The sequence below is a fragment of the Calidris pugnax genome, unplaced genomic scaffold, assembly GCF_001431845.1.
Source record: "Calidris pugnax isolate Ruff unplaced genomic scaffold, ASM143184v1 scaffold20, whole genome shotgun sequence".
NCBI lineage: Eukaryota > Metazoa > Chordata > Aves > Charadriiformes > Scolopacidae > Calidris > Calidris pugnax.
The window spans coordinates 18,951,835-18,969,011 of record NW_015094510.1 but is presented as its reverse complement, the minus strand read 5'-3'; the positions used below and the strand labels follow the sequence as shown (position 1 = coordinate 18,969,011).

Here is a 17,177-nt window from a genome sequence, read left to right as displayed (position 1 = left end):
TTTCTTATCAGTTCTTCCTGGGAAACCAGGTATAAACCAGTGGAATGTATTATGACGTTTCTTTTTTTTTTTTTTTTTTTTTTTTTTTCTCCTCCCTGTATCTCTGGGAGATGATCCAAAATGCAGCCTGTACACAAAAGTGGTCAATTTTGATTAATGTTTTCCTGTGAGCATTACTAGTCAGTGGATAAGCCCTTCATTCAGTCATGCCAATAGCTTGAGGAATGTTGGGAAACTACTTAAAAAGCAAACACTCAATAAAAGACTATCAGGATATATTGAATTTTTTTCCAGCTCCAAAACTCATACATCCTCTCTCGCCACTTATCCTTTTGAAACTAGGTAGAGAAGAGTTTTAAAAATGCTTGAGTGCTCATAATAAAAAATGAAAAGTAAACAGTGTTGCTTTCACTCAGAGATAGTGAAAGAAGAAAATAAAAATAGTTTGGAAAAATATGAGAGCTAAGAAAGAAAAAATGTCTTATTATGGAAATGATTGAAGAATAACTCAAATTATTTCACTCACATCACAATAAAGCTCATATATGCCTCTCTCAAAGTTTGCATAAGGAGCAAAGCCAATATTGAAACTTCCTGAATGTTCAAAGTAGACCTAGTGCGGTCCTTCCCAACAGAATGTTTTAAGTGGATGCACAGAGTCTTTTCTCAAACAAAGAATGGTACATGAAAAATCACTATAGTGAAGTTTATATCTTACATTTCATGTTCTGAGAACCTGTTTCTCTGGTCTGATTTGAAAAATGTGGAAAAGCTCTTGCTTTTCCTTTTTTTTTTTTGTCTTCTCCCAAAATAGCTTCAATAGTTAGCTGGGGAGGCAGGAGGAAATTGGCTTTCTTCTCCAGTGAGGTCTTGAGAGAAATGTGAGAAAAAAAGATTACTTAGAATCTGAGCTGGATTCTTTGTTTTTCCCTAAGCTTCACGGATCTAGAAACAAGAAAAGGCATCCCACTGTCTAAGGAATGAGAAAGATGGTTTGTTAAATGGAGATTTTGCTAAAAGAAAAATAATGCACTGGTGGCCTCTCTAGCTATCACCAAACTGCTTAACAGATACGAGCAGCTCAGAGGAAGGGGTGGGAATTAGTTAAACTTCTTCACAGCTGATTGCAGTTATTTAGCATTGCAAAGTAGTTTGAGATACCTTCATCTCTGATAAGTAAATTTCATTTCTGAGAAAATTAGAAGGGTTATGCTCTCAAAGAACTAAGTGGGAATCCAGCAAATTTGCAAAACACTTAAAGAAAAATGCTTTATATATTCCCAAAATATTATAGGAATACAAAGGAGTATGGTAAGGACATAAACCCCCCTAAATCTGTAGAAGATGCAGAGAAACGCCATAGTAAGCTATCTCGTAAGTATGTCATTCCTGATATGTTATTCAGTGCTTTGTTATTTAGCAAAAGCTCTAGTTTTTGAACCACACAATAAGTTTTCCAACTAGTACAGATGAAAAATGGGATTAATTTCTGAAGTAGACAGAGGAGACCAAGACCCATGCAATTATGCTAGCAGTGAAAAAGAAACTTCCTTTGAGAGGCAAAGGATTGACAACTGTATATTATTAAAGCTTAATGATATTCTCAGCTACATTAAATCCCTTAACAATAGATTCTTTAAGATCTTCCCTGCATGTAAGAATCAATAGAAGAATCCTACTGCTTATGAGGTTTGGTGAAGATGTAGTGGTGAAGAATAGAAGATTGCGAGAAATCAAAAAATTCCTTTTGATTTTCCTTTGCAAAGAGAACAATGGAAAAATGGGAAAGGTGTGCATTATTATAATCTGTCCTATGCAGGGAAAGACCAGGAGGAGCAGAATAGTTAGAGATAGTTTAGGGTAGATTGCTGGAAAAAAGCCTTTGATGCCAAGGAGCGTGGATTGGTTCAAATCCTTTAATACAGTGAGTTGTTCTTGTTTCAGGTCAGTCTGATCTTAACCTTGTATTCCTCTTGAGCTTACTGATTGATTACAGTTCTTTACCTATACACATCTCACGCACATTAGGCATCCCAGTAATGAGTGGGTAAGAGGTATTCCTAATGTGTTTTAGGATATGGGAAGTTTTTTCTCTGAGCTTATGTAAGTATATTTTTACTTAATTTGGTGCACAGTAATAACAGAGGCTTAACAAGCAGAGGTTTAAATGAGCAGAGAAGAGAAATTTCATTTTGTTAGCCAGCTTGTTTGTACTTAGAGTTGATGTCACAGAGCTAGTTGGTAGCAAATAAAATGGTGGTACGCTTTTTTGCATTCTCTGCAAATATCTAGCTGCATCTGGGCAGTACACAATAGGAAATGTAAGGCTTTGAAGGTGGATATTTCAGGGTTTTTTTAATTTATTTTTTTTTTATTTTTTGCCAGAAGGCCTCACGCATTGTGACAAGCCTGTAAGCTTATATAATATTTTATTACCAACCCTCAGTAATGTTTTAATAGCTGAATTGAAAAGGGAAATAATTTTGCTTCCTGCCAGCCTGGGGTGAAGATGGGGAAGATATGAATCCTGGCACTGGCATAAAGGACAATTAAAACACTTCTGTCAGTACAATATGTGATGTGTATCCACCATCCTGAAAACAGTTGGTAAACTGACAGGCTAAATTGGTAGCTTTCTAAGAAATGTAAGCCTCTGTAATCACATTAATGGACTCTGTCAGTCACCCCATTGTGACTTTTGAATTTGTTGAGCTGTTTCAGTTGGATGTTTACAGGAAGGAATAGTAGTGATACAAAATTCCTGCAAGTTTCCTAAAGGAGATGCATGACTGAGATCTGAAGAAAATTTTAGAGTGTGAGCTCAACAGTATTACTAGATACCAGAGAACTCATACAAAAAGAGGATATTATGAGTGCATGAGTTACTTAAAAAGCTTTGATGAACACTCCTAACACTAAAACCAGAGGAAATTAAATCATGATGCACATAGCTGTGTAGAGATTTCATAAATTTCACTGCTCACAGAACAATTTGACAAAGGATGCTCTATGACAATAGCAAAGTTGATGGTGGAGTGTTGAGACCATACATGAGCAAGCTTCTTGACAGTGCCATGTTGCTGTTTTTTAAATCTTCATAGGGCTTTCCCATGGCTGAAGGTTTGGAAAGCCTTTCATTTTAAAGATTATTAGGTATGATTGCATGTTTGACTCTCCAAGACTAATGTTCACTTTGAGAAAGTCTCTTGAATTCTACTCTTCCTTACATACAACTTATTCAAAAGGTATCTCCAGTTCCAGATAAGTTCCAGATAACTGCATTTCAGCACAGTGGCTCATAGACTAGGAAGAACTCTAGAATGACTCTTTGAAAATATTTTTCACTGGACCACTTTGCAGCATTGGATTGCCTGGAAGATCATTTCCATCAGGAACTGCTGTGCCTTTGAAAGAATTTGTTTCAACAACAGCGCTCTGGTGGTCCTGTTCCTAAAATTTTTCCTGGGTTTCTGCATTGGACACTGTCAGAGAGAGGATATGTTGTAGATGAACGTACAGGATAGGATTTATCTCCAGATTTAGACACTTAATTATAGGGTCTATATATGAATTAGATTTCTAAGCTCCTGTTATACCTAGTTGAAATCTAGGGCTCATCTCAATTGCCCCCATGTAGATGTCTAGTTCTATTTCAGATACTTCCAGGTGTCCTGTGTAACCTCCAGTCATCACTCCACACAGGCACAGGTCTCGTACACATCCTGTGTCATAACTGCCAGACCCATACATGTCTCATAGATATACTAGGATGGCTCACATTTCACTTAGCCAATATGCGTGAGCCTCCGAGCTGGGTCCCTGGTGGATATAGTCAGTAAAGCCCAGAGAACTATTTTTCTCAACTTACGGTAGACACTGGCATTTGGTCAGCAGATCATCTAACTTTTCACTGACCTTATTGGGAGCTCAGATATCTGGCTTATACATGAGCACTAAAGAAGTGATCCAGGTACCTAGACATAAGTGTCTAGAAAACCAGAGAGATGTGATATGACAGATAGGACACAAGACCTGCTGGAGGGACTCACCCCTCCACAGCACAGGTGGAGGACAGGTAGGTTGCCATGATGCAGGGGACATCTCTGCATAAATCCCTGGCTCTACTGCTATATTGTATTCAGCTTCAGGCATCTGAATTGGGAGCTGACTCCCACCCCCTCATACATATATATATGTATACCCATATATTTATATATAGCACAGATCTTCTCAATCTGTTTTATCAAGGGCAAAACCATTAATTGTCTCCTGAGAGGCTGTACTAGGCAGAGAAGATACTGGCTTGTTTATATTGCTCCTTTAATGTTTATGTATTTGCTAACTTCATAAATTAAATTGCATAGCCAAATGTAAAGATAATTGGCTATGGGAATTTCTAGACCTTAGAAGACAAGACTACCTCAATTAAAATGTTCTATTTGCTGAACCTCTCAGTCTTCTGAATAGATTTATATTACTGGCATCAAAGCTAATTCTTAACTTGTTTTCAAGCACTGAAAGGCTATTAAAATCTTTAGTTCAAACTATCTTTGCAGTTGTTATCAGGAAATGAAAGCAGGTAGGTTTGGCAAAAAGGATTCCAGGCATGGAGATGGCAGTACAGAACCACTAATTGTAGAAGGCTTGTAAATAGTACTTGTAAGTAGTAAAGCTTGTAAGTAGTCCCTATTCTGATTGTAAACTTGGGTTAGGACTGTAAAGTAGAGCTCAACAAATATTCAGCCTGGAGAAGAGAAGGCTCCGGGGAGACCTTATAACGGCCTTCCAGTATCTGAAGGTGGTCTACAGGAGAGCCGGAGAGGGACGTTTTGTCAAGAAGTGTAGTACAAGGACAAGGGGCACCAGTTTTAAATTCGAAGAGGGGAGATTTAGATTAGATATCAGGAAGAAATTCTTTACTGTGAGGGTGGTGAGACACTGGAACAGGTTGCCCAGGGAAGTCGTGGATGCCCCATCCCTGGAAGTGTTCAAGGCCAGGCTGGATGGGGCTTTGGGCAACCTGGTCTAGTGGGAGGTGTCCCTGCCCATGGCAGGGGGGTTGGAACTAAATGATCTTTAAGGTCCCTTCCAACCCAAATCATTCTAAGATTCTGTGAAATATAAAAAGGGAAAAGAAAGCAGCACTTCCTGAGGCCACTTCCACTTCCTGTGACTTCCTGAGGAGAAATCTGACTTTTCCACAGACCTCATTTTTGTATTAACCTTCTAATGCTTTTGAATTATTTTAGATATTTCTAAAGATTTTTATTTATTTTAGGTTTTCAAATGTTTATTGCAAATCTCCTCATGGTAGAAAAGTGCTTTCATTTCCATCATGAGCTGAAAACAAGAAGTGTGAAAAAGGCAGCAAATAATGACAGAAAAGCACTTAATCTTTCTGAATCTATCACACTTGAAGTTTAGGTAGAAATTTGGTTCACCAGTTGTCTTTGAACTAAATCTGCATTTGTCATCATAAATATTTTCTGAACTTCTACAGACTGCTAAAACAGAGGAATAGATTCACAGCTGGTTTAAGTTATCAATAACACCACCTACCAGGAATCTATCTGTAAGGGTCCTGCTAGTCAGGCTTTTTTTGTGTTGCCAATATGAGCCAAAAATGGCTCATCATTTTGTACAGGTCAAGAAACTATCACATTTCCCATGTTTTGGCATGCTTCTTTTGCCACTGATTAAACATTGGAATATTACGATTTAGCAGTTGTTACAAGGTGATGGGCGCATATTGTAGAACACATTGTCTGACTCAATACTGAAATTGCTAGCAGCTCTATTTGATGGCAGCAGAATACCAGCTTCTGGGGTCTTTCTTTATATTTGTCACAGGTTTTTCTACACAGCCACCCACCCTACCTCTGATGCATATAAACACAGACAATGCGGGTTTATTGCCAAGATGTAATGACACTTATGTGCAGCTTTTTTTTGAACTTGAAAACAGCCAGCATCCCTTCAAAACACTGAAGAACAATACTTTTGTAAATCTGTATCTCCTTCTCAAATGCAATTAGTCATCTTCACCTTTATGCTACACCCCTACCTGTTGTTTTTATGTAGCCAAATGATTATATGAAAGACTGAACATGGATAGGCTACTACATCTATTTCATCAATAAACTGAAATACCCCCTACACAGCCTCTTCCATTCATCTCTGTCTATCAGTATTCTAAAACCTGACAGAAAATTCTAATTAATCAGATGCCACTGGGAAAAAAAATACTCAGCTGCCCACTCAGGTAGCTAGGAGTGGGATGAACCAACTTCATGACCTCACATTGCACTTCAAGGCTGTATACTTCAAGCCTGACAAAATAGCTTTGCATTGCCTCCTCCATACTCATTACTAGCTAGACTGTCATTAATCAGAACATTCAGAAAAGGCATTTAGTTCATGAACTTCTGTGGGAGACATTTTCAAAACAAAAATGATGCTTTAATCTCAACAGATGAGGAATATTACATAAATGATTGTGACTGATACTTTGCAAAGTTACCGGAGCAAGAGCTTTAGATAGGAGAAACCACAAGGCATCATGCAGTGCTCATATTACTTTTTTTTCTTTCTCCCCCTGCTTCACCAATATAAGTCCCAGTTCTGTAGCTAGGTGAAAATTCTAAATAACATCTTAAAACAACAGGTCAAACATGCCAGTGTACTGGGCCCAAAACCTGTATATGTTCCCAGCTTCTCTCAATGATGACCCACATTGTTACTAGGAAGAGGTACAACCCTGACATAGCAACTTCCCCATGAACACTGTTGGACTGTGGGACAGCACAGGGCTGGGAAGATGGTACCATTCCACGAGGCTTGGAAGAAAAATAACAGACCAAAGCTGACTGAATGTTCTGCACATACTAAGAGAAGCCTGACTGAAACTGAAATTGGGCTATAAGTGCAGCTCCAGAGAAGAGCACTGGCTTCGTCTCAGGACCCTGGGATTCCTCAAAGGGCAATTTCAAGAACAAAGATACTAGGAGACATTAAAGGGTCATGAGACCACATGTAGGGAATTTCCTAGGAGATAGGAGCTCTGTCAGACCTGATAGGAGGTCTGTCAGAAGTGCAGAATCTAGCCTGCCAGCACCCCAGGAATGGAAAATAACTCTTAAGGCTTTGTGCTGCTTTCATGCTGTTTCCTGACTTTTCACCTTTAGACATTTTATCTGTTTCTGCAAAGGCTGCCAGACTGAAGGCACTTTGCCTACAAAGCTGTCTAGTCTTGTTATCTATGTCCCTTCCCAGATAGTTTAGGTGAGTGTCTGAACATCCACGTAGTAGCCTGCCTCAGTGGCCTAGAAACTGTACTGTACAGTTTCTACGCACATCCTCACACAAGGCCATTCTCTCCTCCTGGTTGCTCTCCTACATCCTTTCATTCTCTCCAAAACTACATGGCAACACTGCTAAAAAATCAGATGTTGAGACACATTTCAGCATAAAACCAATCACTGTTTATTCTGATCAGGACTGCATGCAGTAGATTCAAGTGAAAGACAACTTATATTGTCAACACCTCCTCTTCTCTTCTGACTTCCCCCAATCCAAAATAATTATCAATCATCTGCTAAATGCATGAAGATTTATAAAATATAATTTTCACTTGTCACAGCAAAATAAGGTCCCTTTTCTCCCCACCTCCCAAAAAGTCCCAAGATAGCAAGCTTTCCTACTGATCCACCTGAATAACTCTTCCTGTCCAAGAGTTCACAGTGGCTGCTAACACACTGAGTAGCACATAAATGCCAGAACAAACTGAGGTGACTGCTGTGCAGATCAGGAGGCTGGTCAGACCTCCCTGTAGCTTTCTGCTAGTTCTTTCAACACAGAGATGTGGCATGATGGACTGATGTGTACCTGGGAGAAGATGCTGCCACCACACAACCTGAACCTAGAAACTCCAAAATGTCCTGGATCCTCTTGTTCACACATGGCTAAAATGTCTATAGCAAGCATTGTGCATGTGGCATATGGCAGCAGTAGGATCTGTTTGGCTGGGTTAGATACCTGGATTCACATCTGGTGTGCAAAGTATCAGAGATGTTAACTTCTCACATACCATTTCTCACCTCACCCATCTCTTCCAGATGCCATTTTCCTTATAACATAAAAGTATATAACTACAGCTTGCGCTCCTTAATCCCTACACCAAATTTTTCATCTCCTTCATTTTGATCCTTTCCCTCAGAAATAAAGGTTAAACCATACCATTCTATCCCTTTTACCCAGCTGCCTAGGAATATCTCAGCTGTAAATCCAACTGTGACCAGAGAGGCTACTAAATAGGCCCTTAAATATTGACAAAGAAGGGTTTTTCACTGTCTGTCTGCAAAGAAAATGGTAACTACCCTTTTGCTCTTCCCGAGGGAGTCTCAGAACCTGGTAGAGAAATCATAAATTTGAATCCATAGCTCTGAGTGCAACCCAAATGGTAGCTAATCAGGTTTGTAAAAGCACAGGAATTATGGTGAGAATTGAAGTGGTGGAAGATGATTCTGCAAAGTGAATATATCTTATTTTGGGGTGAGTGGACATTTCTAGGTCCACTGTAACCAGGTGGTATTAGCAATCCCTGCTGTGATCATCTCCATTTTAGCATCATAGAATGGTTTGGGTTTGGGTTAAAGATCATCTAGTCCAATCCTATGTTAACTAACTTCTAGCCTGGTAAAGGCAGTAAAAATTGATGAAGGTGCTGAGATGCTAATTCAGGTGTCAGTATCTTCTACCACTTCCTAATCACATGCTCTTTTTACGCTGTCTTTGGTACCCATATGCAATAGGCTCTTCACCAAGGAACATCCTGCATCTCTTTCAGTCTTGTCTATCTGTACCTTTTAAGTTTTGGACATTTGGGTTTTGTCTGTTCTAATAAATGTTTTTTTTCCCCAATTGTTAGCCAATGCATTTAACTTATCCTTTCTTGGGCCTCTGAGACACTGCCAGGAAAATGCATGAAAATTGATGAAATAAAACTAACTATGCCATGGACTTGTGTTTTTAGAAGCCAACAATGTCTGAAGTCCATGTCAAAGAAGCTGAGGGCTTGCTTTCTAGTTTGACTTTGGCTGGCAGGGACCATGACTGAGTCTGTGGGGGTGAGCAAGCCGCAGAAACAGAGGCTGCAAGTATGAGATGGAGAAATTCAACATGCATAACATCTCTTAGCACTACAAGTAGAAGACAGGGGTTTTTCATAAAGTAGTTCATGATGTGACCTTACTGGTTGTCCCAGGGGAGCAAACAAGCTATGAAAGGTATAGAGGTGAGTACTGGTCTCTTTTCAGCTTCCTAATTCCAGCTCTGTGCCAGCAATTTCTTTTCTTTGCACATGATGTGACAGCACAGCACACAAAAACAGAGAGGAGTTAAGCTGATCCCAAAGACCTTCTGGCTCCCCTTAAGGAAATGAAATGCACATTTCACAGTGTTCTTGCAGAGGTGGAGTTAATCAAAACAATTCTTACAAAGGTTTCCTAAGCCAGGGCATCAGAAAGCATGCACTGACTCTTATGCGTTGACTCTTCTGCTATATTTTGACTGAACAAGAGATGAGAAAAATTTAGGTATCATGTACACTGCTGGGACACCCTGGAAATGCAGAGGTGATGTACAAAGAACTGATGCACTACAGGCAGAAAAATTTTCCTGTTAATACAGAAATTTGTCTGGACAGTGGACAGGAGACAGGGATAGAAGTTTCACTGAGGACACCAGCATCTCTGTGGAAGCCATTTGTGTAAGGGTGTAAGTGTAAGGTTGTCAGTGTAAGGGTGACATTTGTTCATCCACAGACTGAGTAATCTGCTATATATGAGATTTACCTTCCAAACTGCCTTGATGGCTAGTGACTTTTTGGTTCCAAACTGACTGAAGGAAAGCTGTTGGCGCTGGAGTTTGCCAGCTTCCACCTACTTACCATAACTCTTCTTCTGTTCCCAGCAGTGTTTTCACATTCATTGACTTCGACACCACAGAAGGAATGAACCAGGGACATATCACTGTGATCATTTTTCTCCCTGTCCTAAAGCTGTCCCTCCTCTAGGAATTCCCTTATGTTTGCAAATGCCAGCCTGGCATCAGCATGGTATTTTTTTCAGACATCTGCAGAAAGCTTTCCTTAGGGTGTCCACCTATAAAAATACCCACAGTATCACAAGATCGACATCTGATAGTGAACAGGGAGGCATAAAAGCACTACCATGTGCTTTTGCCAGCTAGGCAATTCCTCTAAACATTGCAGTCAGGTTCTCATGCCCTAAATCTAGACTGTCAGCTAATGCAATGCTACACAGATTCAAGTTTACTAACTGAGACTTCAGCTTCACTTATGTGCTTTGTAGCATCCTTAGAAGACAGCTACAACTCTGCTTCAGTCTTCCCTGAATATATATGCATATCAAGACCGCCAAGCACCCAGCTAGAGGTCCTCAAGCTCTAGGTCCTGGGGTCCTCAAGTAGGAGAGCATGCTGTGATATAGGTAAAAGTATTCTACTCATGTTTTTATGCTACTTAACCCTCATCCCATCTGTGGATGCTGCATGCAATTTAAAAGATAGAAGCATTTTCTGCAGATACTAGATTTTAAAGAACAGCTTTCTTTCTCTCTTAAATTGGCATTCAACTATCCATCAGGGTAAGCAAAAAGTGACTTGGCAGATAATTCAGGACATATGGCTCTGAAGAACTGGTAATTTAAAAGTACTAGGACAAGTTTCCTCAAATCATTCACCTTAATTTGCGTTATCCTCTTTTACATGTGCTCTAGCAGCTGGTACAGCTAAAAAAGTGTAGAAAATATAATGCAAGTGACAAAATAACCTTTTCCTGAGTTGCATTAATGTATGCCACAAAAACTGCACTCACAAACTGAGTAACAGAAGGAGTCAAATGCAGTTCAAAGCTGTTGAACATACGTGCCTCGTCTGTAGTCACCAGGTGGCACCAGATGTATCCATATATCGGTAATCAGCTGAAAACCACTGTAACCTATGTGGTCTTGGAAATGCAAAGCACATTACGTATGAATATTAGGTAGAGCCCAATTGCTGAGTGGACAGTCGACTAGAGAGTCTAGATATAACTTTAACAAGATCTCACTTTTGATTTTTAGTTTGGTTTTGTTGAGGAGGAAGCATTGAAGAGTAAGATTCAGCAGCATCTCCTAATTTTGAAGATATTAGATGGAAAACTTTTCCGAAGATGCAAAAAATATATTTTAACTAAATGCATTGATTCTTGGTAAGAAAAAACATTTCCCCCCCCTTTTCTTTTTAAAAATGTAAATGTTTAAAGAATTACATTTTGAAGAAAAATCAGTTCTTTCAAAATATATATTTCAGCTGTCCTGAAGAATTGTACTTTTATGTTGATAAAAAAGACATTTTTTTTTTTACTTTCTGAAATTGTCAATGAGCTCTTGAATTACATAGGAAACTATGCTTAAAAATTTCTTTCATTTTACAAATACAACTATGTTATTGTATGAGGGTAAAGCTGAAATTAGCTATACACCACAGACCGTATATTAACTCATTAATTTAAAAAAATAGTGAGATGAATTATTTGGGAATCTAAACTGTTCCTTGAGCTTGGCAGTATTTAGCACATGCATTTCTGTTATCCTTTATTATCTGTCTCTTCTGCAAATAACTTTTCATCGACGCAAAAAAAAAAAACACAGCAAAAGGGTGAAACCTTGACCTCACTGAATTAATGGCTAAACTCCCAGTAGCTTCAAGGGGCCAGGATTTTACCACACATGACTAGCTTTACACAAAGAAGGAAAACCAAACAGTCAAAGATACATATTATTAAAAGCATTGAGTCTGAAAATGAATCTTCATCTAAATAATACGATGAATGTTTACAAATAAAAGTAATCAAAAAAGTCAAGTTGTTGTTTGAAATAGTGTTTCAAAGGAACTTGATTCTCCAGGGAAGAAAATGTATTTTTCTGTCTAAACACTGAAAATATTAATTTTACTATAGAATTTTAAGCATCTATATTTTATGTCTTTAGTTTCTTGCAATGATTTTTCAGCCAGCAGATACTTTTGATTATATTAAACACACACAATTATATCTGCTTCATTGCAGCATTACTGTGAAAACATAATCCAAATTTACATTCTCTTCAGCATGACCTGTTCCTAAAAATGAACCAACATGATTATCTACACATCTGACACCCACAGAAGCTTAGTGGTTCCTGGGGTCCCTAGTGCAAAAAATGGCATGTGTATGTAAAGAATCTATTTGTTTAAAGACCACTTTTTCGCAAGCACTGGCTTGCAAGCAGAATTTGCATTTGCAATGGGCAAGCCTAGCCTTGTACAGACACAAAAGGAGATGTCTCTGTTCAAAGGATTCATGGTTATTCTTCATGCTTTACAGTAATCAGAAGACCCTCAGCAAGTGCAAACAGGGAAACCAAGGAAGAGAAGGAGAAGCAGCAGAATTCATACCAGCCAGCAGCAGAGTCTAGTACTGAAACACAGTGCTTAAGCTCCAGCCCAGAGAGCTAACCTCTAGGCTAGAGCAAAGCAGTTTGTGGTTAACTTAACACTGTAGTATGCACCCAAAAAATAAGCCTATATTTTGTCTGCTATAACCTGAGGTTCACCTAAACCAGTGTTTCCATTACAGTAGCTGAGGCACATACCAAAATATAGTCCTAAAATTTTAAAAAACAGCCTGAAATTTAGGCCCCTAGTGTAAGGTGAATTTGTAGACTCTTTCTCTAGCTAGTCCAAAAGTGGTTTTTGCCATCTTAAGACCAGTAACTCAGAAAGATGTCATGATTTGGTCTCCAGGGATCTCCTTTCTTCTCCATTGGTAAGAAGAGCCCAGGCAGCCAGATTGTAGATGAGACACAGTTTTGGATAGCTACCATCCACTCTGCAAACAGCAGCTTCCACTATAGAGGCTGGAGAACGGAGACAGAGGTGGTTTAACTGGCTGGGCACAGGGCCATGCACTGCACCTTATGGGTCTTGTTATATTGTACTGAGAAATTTCCATACATTGTATTCTCATCTGTGCTATCAGTTGAGAAATAATGAAACAAGCCAAACATAAAGTGAATATAGTTTCCTTTCTCTGACATAAAGCTGTTGTCATTACAAAGCAGCTCTGCTTTTACGTTCTAGAAGAGAATGCAGACACACACATTCGTACAAAGACCTACTGTATTTCTTCTTTCCATAACAAAAAAAGCATAGAATTCATGTTATTTCATCAGCAGAAATTATACTCTTTACCTATTATCTGCAATTCTATCCGTAGCAAGTACATTATACTGTAATTAAAGTATATCGTATGCATTATCTGGGAAAGGGCTGTAATCATTTCAGCATACTGTTCATTGAAACACATTAATACAGTACCTATAACACATGAAAATTGAAATAGATGAAAATGCAATACAATATTGTAACTATTTTTAATGTTTTCCTTCCTGAAAAAGTTCTGGGAATATCAGAACTTATGGGCTATGTTATTCTGTCTCCACTAGTTTCTTAAATTGAGAAGGCTATGCAAGAGGCTAGCTACCTCTTACAGGAGGGCCACAAAAACCATCAGAAGAACAGTTGGAACACCTCTCCTGTGAGGACAGGCTGAGAAAGATGGGGTTGTTTAGCCTGGGTAAGAGAAGGCTCTGGGGAAACCTTATGGCAGCCTCTCATTACATATATAGGGGACTTATGAAAAAGAAGGAGCTGAGTATAGTAACAGAACAAGGGATAACTGTTTCAAACTGGAAGAGGGTAGGTTTAGATTGGACAGAAGAAAGACATTTTTTACAATGAGGGTGGTGAGGCACTGAAACATATTGCCCAAAGAAGCTGTGGATGCCCCATCCCTGCAGGTGTTCAAGGCCAGGCTGGATGGGGCTTTGAGCAACCTGGTCTGGTGGGAGGTGTCCCTGCCCATGGCAGGGGGGTTGGAACTCGATGATCTTTAAGGTCCCTTCTGACTCAAACTATTCTATGATTCTATGGTGTCTAAACACATATGAATACAATGCATACAGCATCAAAGCAATTGATTTTCTGATTTTAAATACTTCTGTGCAAGGATTATGGTTGGTTTTATTCTTCTTTTTGCTTACTCCCTTTGCACAATTCTTCTCTTTTTATTAGAGCAGACTACAAACCTAGAGAAAATACTGCACATACCTGTTTCTCCCCACTGGGCTTCTTGTGGTTTAAGAGCAGCTCCACAGCACCAACTACCTCCTTTCGAATGGCATGCAACAGAGCGTCTCCCACATATACATTAAAACTTAAGAGCAGTTCAATGAGCTCGAGGTTCTCATTTTCAATTGCAATAAGTAGTGCAGTTCTTCCCAAGGGATCAATGCAGTTAATATTGATCTTGAAATAAATTTCTGCTTCCTCCAAAGCTTTCTTTACACTGGCATAATCTCCTTTCTCCACGGCATTCAGATAGGCTTTCTCTGAAGGAGACAGTTCAGATTCTGCCCGTACAATACGAAGAGGGATACGATCTCTGTAGGGAGCATTGACACTTCTTTTGTAGTAGAACTGGGCCATATTTTATGCCATTCTAATACTTTGTCTCTGCAATATGAAAAGAAAGATTAAATCAATAGTATATTTTGGGGGGACAGTGCACCAAATTAATACTTGCAATATATAAGCATTTAAAACTCATACTAAAAAGTGATGTTGAAAAAAGTAAAAATTCCCTCTTTTAATAGAATTTGTAAGATCACCAGTAAAAGGAGAAAACCAAAACATATAAGCAAGTTTTTGCAACTTACCACGTCAAAGTGTATCTGTCAGCATACCATTTGTTTGTATGTATTGCTTAAAACCTTGGCAAGCATGAGGTGATATGATACAATGTCGTTTGCATCAAATGGGTAGCTTCACTTCATACTTAATTTCTTCATTATGTTCCACTACCTCAGGTTTCCCACAGTTTAAGAGTATGCTCACACATAGTTGCTGCTGCTCAGTGTACTACAGGACACTTACACCTTTTAAGCCTGATTGTCGTTGTGGTTGTCACTTAGAGATTGGTTCAGTTATCCCATCTAAGGCACCTAGGCCTCTTTGAGATGCATCAGTTATCTCATCTGGTCTCCGGCATGGCTTGGGTCTTTCACGAGGCATGTGCACATCTGGTACCTCCATGAAAATGGCTCTGACCCAGGCATCACTTCATGCTTCTTTGTGGAAAACTAAACACACTCCTTCCTATCTTTTTCTTTAGCTTGAGGAAAAAGAACATATTAGAGTTCAAACAGTTATTAGCATTTAGATCTTCCTAGTGATGCTGAAACACCCTGACTTATCTTTGGCAGGCACAGATTGCACAGTTCAGTGGTGAGCGTTCCTACTACGATTTTGACTCAATATCATATGCTATTAGAAAAACATTTATATAAAATGCTTTTCCAACAAGTACAAACTAATGTATAAATTAGAATTCAGAGGCTGAAAGAAAAAAAATATCCTTATGAAATAAATTCCCAAGGACTGGTAGATAATGATCATGGTTTTGATTCTGAACTATTCAGTTCTAAACAAGAATTGATACTGAAACACTGCAACTGTAAAGCAACTCTGAAGTCTTACATATAACTAAGCATTTAATGCCTCTGCTTATACTCTGTATACTTTGTGCAAAGACCTTGCAAAAATAATTCCTTCCAGCAGGACAATTTTCTCCTTGCTCTATCTTCTACCTAAAAACAGCAACAACAAAAAAAAAGGAATAAAAATTTGAGTAAAAAGAACAGGGTGCACAAAAAATATTTCCTCCTGCAGTTCAATTACAGGTTGAAGAGGTAATTGGAAAAAGGACTGATTCTGTGATTCCATGATTCTTGTAATTTACACAGCTGACAACACAATTTGCAGTAACGCACTGCCTTTGCCTGCATTTCATTCAGGAATTAAAAAAAATGCTCCGTTGAGACCCTAATTTGGAAAAGATAATATGCATTTTTCTTATTGTGAGGTTCTGATACATCAACATTTTCACTAAACACTGTGAGGAATTATTTTGTTCCAGACTCCTTATGCAGTGCAATGAGTGGTAAGTACAAAACATATTGCTATATTGTTTTCTTTGTTTTACAGACCACATCAACAGGGCTTGAGGCAGGCAGGAGACAGCAAAGGAGACACGTGAGAAAGAATTCCACTCAAGATCCATGTACAGGAGCTGAGCAATTGCAATCCTTTGCAAGATGTTTCCCGGTTCTCCCTCCAAAATGGTATTCATCTGCAGTCTTGGACTACTAGAGGTTGCACAGTCTGTGGATTAAATTCTGTTAATCTCACTCTAAGTAAAATAAAAGTACCTATCTGTACCTATCGGTACCTATGTACAAAAGCACAGTTTTGTACCCGTGGAACAGAGATATCACATTCTTATTGTTAGTGCAGTGTATTTCAACAGTATGCCTTTCACCCTTCTCTTTCAAAATTGCAAGTTCAATTCAAGAAGAAAAACGCGTCATGTATGTTCACCTCCAAATTAACAAGACTTAAATGTAAATGTTCACAAGTAGGTATCTACAAGGAAGGTAGGTTCCTATATTCCCATTACAGCCACAGAGATTTAGAGCTCCATTCCACTGCTCACAAATTGTCATGTGGTGCTGGATGCTGAAGGGCATCCTGTCTGGTTCCAGCTGCCACTTCAGAATGACTTACGTCTCACAAGGGGTCCATTTCATATCTGTCAGGCAGATGTTAGGTTAATCCACAATAATGCACAAACATTATTGAGCTTCTTAATATCTACAAAGAGTTCCTCAAGACCCCTGGAGAAAACTGAGTGACTGCAACGGGGAGGTTATTGCTAAAAGCTCCTCTCTCTTGAAAGCACAGGAATGAATAAATGGATCGTTGTCTCCCCATTTATTGGGAGTTAAACCAGCAATTAACTTGGATCAATGAAATTGGGCATATAGAGACGGTTATGGTAGAAGAAGAGTACAGTGATTTACCAATGGGATCTATTATGATTTCATTAGGATGATTCTGTGTTCTTTTTTCTTTTGTTTTTATGATAAGTCTGGGGAAGGTCTATTATTGCTTTATTGCAAGCCCCAAGGAAAGCACTTGCTGGGACCTCTTGTGTTTACCTCTTCATCATTCTTGAATGG

The 17,177-nt window shown here is 38.9% G+C and overlaps 1 protein-coding gene across 3 annotated transcripts in view; it reads right to left on the bottom strand.

The window, feature by feature from the left end:
- TRPC4 (transient receptor potential cation channel, subfamily C, member 4) overlaps positions 1–17,177 on the bottom strand; it is a 154,800-nt gene that overhangs the window by 82,116 nt on the left and 55,507 nt on the right. For all 3 annotated transcript variants that reach the window (XM_014966259.1, XM_014966260.1, XM_014966258.1), the window contains one exon: positions 14,209–14,613. In XM_014966259.1, coding sequence (XP_014821745.1) covers positions 14,209–14,586 — 378 coding nt within the window. In that variant the 5' untranslated portion in view covers positions 14,587–14,613. The remainder of the gene's footprint in view (positions 1–14,208; positions 14,614–17,177) is intronic.